The sequence below is a fragment of the Leptodactylus fuscus genome, chromosome 7, assembly GCF_031893055.1.
Source record: "Leptodactylus fuscus isolate aLepFus1 chromosome 7, aLepFus1.hap2, whole genome shotgun sequence".
In the NCBI taxonomy this organism is placed as follows: Eukaryota; Metazoa; Chordata; class Amphibia; order Anura; family Leptodactylidae; genus Leptodactylus; species Leptodactylus fuscus.
In genome coordinates, this window is record NC_134271.1 from 101,132,697 (window position 1) to 101,139,101 (window position 6,405).

At 42.3% G+C, this 6,405-nt stretch overlaps 2 protein-coding genes across 2 annotated transcripts in view; one reads left to right on the forward strand and one right to left on the reverse strand.

Moving 5' to 3' along the window:
* XRCC3 (X-ray repair cross complementing 3) overlaps positions 1-6,371 on the reverse strand; it is a 7,032-nt gene extending 661 nt beyond the window's left edge. The window contains exons 1-7 of the mRNA XM_075282684.1: positions 6,287-6,371; positions 5,415-5,471; positions 3,480-3,620; positions 2,188-2,400; positions 1,943-2,097; positions 553-765; positions 66-112 (exon numbers count right to left, since the gene is read on the reverse strand). Coding sequence (XP_075138785.1) covers positions 66-112; positions 553-765; positions 1,943-2,097; positions 2,188-2,400; positions 3,480-3,620; positions 5,415-5,469 — 824 coding nt within the window. The 5' untranslated portion in view covers positions 5,470-5,471; positions 6,287-6,371. The remainder of the gene's footprint in view (positions 1-65; positions 113-552; positions 766-1,942; positions 2,098-2,187; positions 2,401-3,479; positions 3,621-5,414; positions 5,472-6,286) is intronic.
* Positions 1-6,405, forward strand: part of KLC1 (kinesin light chain 1) — a 186,044-nt gene that overhangs the window by 84,034 nt on the left and 95,605 nt on the right. The gene's annotated exons all lie outside the window — the stretch shown is intronic.

Sequence of the window (6,405 nt, forward strand, 5' to 3'; positions counted from 1 at the left end):
AACACTTATTTGCAATTGTTGAGCAATATTTAGTATGAACACATGCAGTAAGTAGTAAGTCTTACCCTAAGTGATTCAGGACAGAGTCTGTCTCCTTCATGGTGTCTGTGACCTAAGGAATAGGAGAGGAAGGTTAAATTAGACACCCATAATATGGGTCTTTATGATAACAACATGACCTCTTGCAGTTCTCCTGAATCGTACAAATACTGTTGGTCTATTTTCTAAAATTTTATGGTGCTGTAAGGGGGTGTTCACACAGATTTTGTTGCTGAATTTGGAGAAGAGTGCCACTGTATTTTGCCTTTATGGTGTAGGGCCAAATATCAAATTCTGTACCACTGACTTCAATGGGTTCCGTTTTCCACGCGAAACACATTGAAATCGATGGGTAAAAAAAGTCTCCCATTGATTTCAATGTGTTCTGCACGGAAAACGGAACCCATTGAAGTCAATGGGAGTCTTTTTTTCAGCACTGATTCTTACGTAAGTTATCGTGCCAGAATCAGTGCCACTTTGCGCCGTGTGAATGGCCCTTACATAGGCCAGTACCTGATTGATGCAGAATACAGGTGCTGTGAAGCTGGTGCTAAGATGGTGGAGTTTGGCCCCAAGTGATTGCAGGTGTCTTGCTTTTATGGCAGCGTCCCTTGCAGTAAATTCACAGCGAAACAAAGCAGCAATGGAATCTATGACAATCAGACGAATGTGACCACGGCGAAGAAGGATGGGAAGCTTCTTAGTGATGCATTCTGTAAGCATGTCCTGCAACAAGAATTACTGTATCAAGATAAAAATGAGCAACAGAGATAAGTCAGAGGGAGGAAATTCTCAAGGCAAGGGGGAGGAGTCCAGAACAACCAATCACAGTGAAGATTTTATTTCAAAAACAGTTTTCACAACTACTCCACTTTTTAGTTGCATTAGTTTTAATAAATCCTAATTGTTTCATCAAAGGTTGAAATTTTATCTGCACTTGGAGAAGAGGAGCAAACGTGCACCTGCAAGTAATACAAGACAGAAGTGAGGAGACAACATCATGTCCCAATAAAAAGCCAAATACAAAAGAGAAATTCTGTCTATTAACCTCTTCCTGCCACAAGGCGATGCAGCGATACCAAGTTTATTTACGGTATATATGTAATTTGTTTTTTGTTTGTGTTTTTTTCATTTTCACCCCTTAAAAAAAAAGCAGGTTGTACAAAGCAGTCTATAATACAAATCTCTATGCCAGACAAGCCTAGGAGCCTTCAATAGGCTTTTGGCTGCCATGGCAATGGATATCGTTCTGGGGAGTAGCGATTCACCCTAAAATGGCGTTGGGGTGTATAATACAGTGGAAACACGGCGACTATGGTGGATGCTCAGCTCCCAAGTGTCCACCATATTCAAGTACCAGATATCTGCTGTACTATTATGGTGGATGTTGGGAAAGGATTAAAAGGAACACCAAGCAATAGTGATACATAATGTTTAGACTAATGCTAGACCTGAGTTAATGGTACCCAGCACAATATTGTGTCATATTCCACAATTAAAAGGAGTCTGTCACCAGGATGAAGCCTAGTAAATCAGCAACAAAGTTGGATAGGTTCACCTGAATGTAATGCCTCCCCATGAAAATTCATTGCTCCATTGAAGAGATATTCATTTATTTCAGAATATGCAGATAAGCAATCTGGAGCAATAAGGGTGGCCCTATTTCCCTAAACTGTTACACCACACCTTGCTCTGATACGCCCCTCCCCTCCCTTCTTTGAATGACATGGCCAGGAAGCTATGCTGAAACCTTGTCTGGCCCTGGGCTTCCATTGGCATATTGCTCTCAAAATGGTGAGGAATGGATGGTTACAACAACTGCAAAGAGAAAATCCTAAATAAAGTTTGGAATTTGCAAGATCCACCATATAACGTGATTCAAATGCATTGACCATACACTTACTATGTCAGCTGCGTGCTCTATATAAATACCATCTCCAAATCGAATGTTGCGAATGATGTCAACTGGGACATCCGATCTCAGTTTGTGCTGGGATTTAATCAACTGCTGCAATCGCTTGTTTGGAAAGGCATCCTCTGTGCAGATATATACTGCGCCTACGCAATACATACAGCATATGTTATACAATGAACAATGAATTAGAGGCTTACTGTATACATAAGAGATTTGTTATACAGACTATGTACCTGCTCCAAGACCTCCATATTCTGCAGAATACTGAACAGACAGGCACAGCTGTAAGGCTATCTGGGTTTTCCCTGCAGAACTTTCCCCTGCAAGTTCTGTGACGCCCACTAATGGGATACCCCCTCGCAGAAAATGATTGAGGATGCTGCAGCCGAGGCTTAGCTTCTGGTGCTGGGAAGGGAAGGTGGCCTGATCCTTGTATAAGTCCAATGCTGTAAATCATAAGAAAAATATTTATGAGTGATTATTGCGGAAATTGCTGAAAACAAGTATTATGAATATTATGCATACAGCAATAAAACCCACATATCAGTATCACTGTAAGTAGGTACAAATGCCACGGGAAGTATGAGAGTTGTAACTGCAACTATATGGATTGCCCCCAACTTTCTCAGAAACACTCAGAACTGTTAAAGGGTTTCTAGACCAGGACTTCTATTTAAAGAGGACCTTTCAACACCTCCAAGTCCAGCTCTTTGCATTATTTAATAGGAGAAACTTTACTGATTCTGGCACAGTTTCTTTCTGTAGCCCCCACAGTTCCCGAGCAATAATTACAGGTAGTTGTAGTTACTTATGGTCTCTACTGTTTTGGTGGCTTTAGTGGCATGTCAATCAAAGAGGCAGTGAGGGGGGCCTCACGGTGGCTCAGTGGTTAGCACTGCAGCCCTTCAGCGCTGGGGTCCTGTTGTTCAAATCTCACCAAGGGCAAAAAAACATCTGCAAGGAGTTTGTATGTTCTCTCCGTGTTTGCATGGATTTCCATCCCATATTCCAAAAAGACGTACTGATAGGGAAAAATGTACATTGTGAGCTCTATGTGGGCTCACAATCTACATAAAAAAAAAAAAAAAAATCAAAGAGGCAGTGAGGAATGTGAGGGGCGTTCCTCCCCACTCTCACAGCACAGCGCCATAGATACTGCTATGAGAAAGGGCATTCCTGGCTGAATGTCAGAAATGCCCTTCTAACGGTGAACAGCTATCGGTGTCAGTGCTGTAGAAGAATCTCTTCACTGGGGACACAGAACGTGAAAGCTGATCGTGCACTGAATTCAGCGCACTGTCAGTTTTCTAGCGGTATATAAAACCGCATGTGCCCCAAGTGATGAAAGGTCCTCTTTAAGGCTGGTGTGTTTCAGACTTCTATAGACAATGTAACTTTGCTATATGCCACATATTCAAAATAAGGAGAAAGTTATGTCACCCAGGAAATACATGTCCTGATTTAGATCTTTGCTGGATTGCACTATGAAAGCTTAGTTTTTCTTATAATATTGTTGAAACTGTACCTGTAACAACTTTTTTATCCTTGTGCAAAGTAACAGCCGCTGCTTTCTGTAACTGATGGGCATCAGGAATGGAGAGCTGGGTTATTCTCTGCAGATCCACAACAGAGTAAGTCAAAATGTCTTCAACAGATTTTATATTGGCTGAAAAAAATTGATTATCAATTAATGCATCCCCCAATGAATAAGAGAAGTCAGGAGCTTCAAATTGAGTATTACACAGCATCCAGCAAATACAGATGTGCAATGCTCTGCTGTGTCAGATTTTGATGCTGCATGGAACAAAAGACTGACATCTTTCACCACCTCAACCAACTCCAAGTCTCAGAGTATATTCACTGATTCCAGCACAGCTGGATTTTTTTCTTTTTATAACTCCCACCATCCATGAGCTATCAGTGCAGGTAGCTTTGGTTCTACTATGGCCTATAGCGCTGTACTGTGTGAGCGGGGAGGAACACTCCTCCCCTATTGATAGTGCTTGTCTATGGAAGAGTACTGTGAGGAGAGGGAGGGGGTGTTCCTCCCCGCTCACACACTACAGCGCTATAGGCGCTGCTGTGAAGAAGGATGTTGCTGACACACTGTCAGGAATGCCCTTCTGACTGTGACGAGCTACAGATCGTGAAAGCTTTCCAGCAGTATATAGAACTGCCTGTGCCCAAACCCTTGAAAGGTCCCCTTTAAATGATGCAAAAAGCTGGTGGTAGTGGTGAAGGTCTTCTTTAAGGAGGTTATCCAGGAATTTTTATTTACAGCCTATCCTTATGGCCATAAATATCTGATTGGGGGCCACTTCAGACACCCATAGTATACACAGCATGGCTCCATGCCCTGTGTAGTGGCTAGGTGCTGAAACTGCAGTGTCAACTCCCAGCCACTATACATGGATCAAAGCTATTTGCTTCTGTATTTTTGCAGTATATAGTATGAGCATCAGAAGTGGCCCCAAACAGCTGATCCCATGGGCGTAGGCGGTCCCCAAATAATCAATTATTTGAGGCCTATCGTAACGATAGGCCATAAATAAAATATTCCTGGACAACTCATTTAACATCTACTTCTCTATTCAGTGATAGTTATCCACTATCCCATCAATGCATGAATCTGCAGATTTGGAGCCTTGGAAAGTTGGTTGGCAATTTAAGTTAAGTCTGTAATGGCAGCCATATTAGTTGTCAATCAGCTTTCCAGAAATGGATAGAACTAAATAAAAACAACAAAAGGAGAAAGGCATAGCCAGTGCATAGGCAACGGCAGATTTGCACTTCCATCTTGCACACCATGATAAAATCCCATTGAAATGAATGGAAATTGCAAATGGACCAGCTATTATCTGTTGCTAAAATCTTATACAGACAATAGCCACGGACACTGCTGTGCGGACACCAACGGTAGTGTGAATGCCCCCATAGAAGCTTTCTTCATCACAGAAAATAAATATATGACATTAGAATGGGTTGTTTTATTTACATTAGGGTGAATAGGAACAGACGCCAGATAGCGAGGGCTTCATTGATGCATCTCCACCACTTTATCATCATTAATGTCATTTACTTTCTTTTTATGATGGAACATGCTAACTTCACACTAATGTTGGGGTTTCCATCCTTTGGGTCCGTATAAGGATCCGAAAGACCGAAGCCCTGTCCACTTAAAAAGTGACTATCCGAGGAAATCTGCAAACCCCTTAGACTGGGGTCCGCCAGGTTTCTGCTCATTTTATTCTGAAACTGGAGAAAAGTGCAGCACTTTCCTCTCTGCTGATTTTAAGCGGAATCTGTGGCGGAGTCTCGTACGGAGACTCTTAACACAGATGTGAACCTAGCCTCAGAACAATAGATATTCATAACAGTAGTGTGAACATTTCTTTATTTCAAATGCAGCTGAACACAGAATCCATTTAGCATACTTGTATACGTAAAATACAAATCTTACCCTTATTAAGAGCTGCCGACACCTGAGGACTCAGATCCAAGTGCTCCCAGTCCATGTCTTCATAAAATGTGTTGTAAAGAAACAAAATGCAAGGGTAACAATAACCAGAAATCACATATATGACAGTGCCCCCTGTGATGCAGACAACCATAGACTGTGATATCTGTTGCCATATGGTAACGCATTGCAGTGTAGAAGCAATGCATCTATGTAAATAGGGTTAGTGGTGTCATTGGGCGCCATATTACAGTTATACACAACTCACACTCCATTAACATCTCCTCCCTGGATGTCCATTGTTCTGGTCCGTCGGTAGGCCAGACCAATGGACACACAGACTGCTAAAACAGTGGACACCAACAATGACTGACGGACCCCATTGACTATAATAGGGTCATTCAGATGTCTCTGACTTGAAGCAATTTTTCATTCTGCCAAATGGAGACTCCCATACAGATATGAACCCAGTCTTATCGGTTGTACAGAATTGGAAAAGCTTGCACATACAGCACCACACCTGGTCACAGGCGCTATGTGGTACTGCAGAACATTCCCATTCATTCATTTGGAATAAGTACTTAAAGCATTTTTCCCGTAACTGATCTATACAGGACTCTCCTCCTCCCCAGATCAATAAGACCATTGTCCCCCCAAGGCCTTCCTGTGTATTACTGTATTACTGCTCCATACTTCACAATGGGGATACATATAGAATAGCCAGTGGGAGTATCCAATCAGATTCCAGCTTTCATTTTTTTCAGTACAGCTTAGAAAATGAAAGCAGTGACAGGACTGGTTGCTCTGGCGAACGTCTGTCTGCACCACTTGATATACCCAGATCGCTAAGCGCTTAGTAAATGTACCATACTCACCAAACAGGAGGCGTCGCTTGCATAAATGGCGGGTCTCATCCACCAATGGCGATAGAGACAAACAAAGCTGCTGTCCAATCACAGAACACACACTACTCACGTGGTTAGCCGCTCCCCAC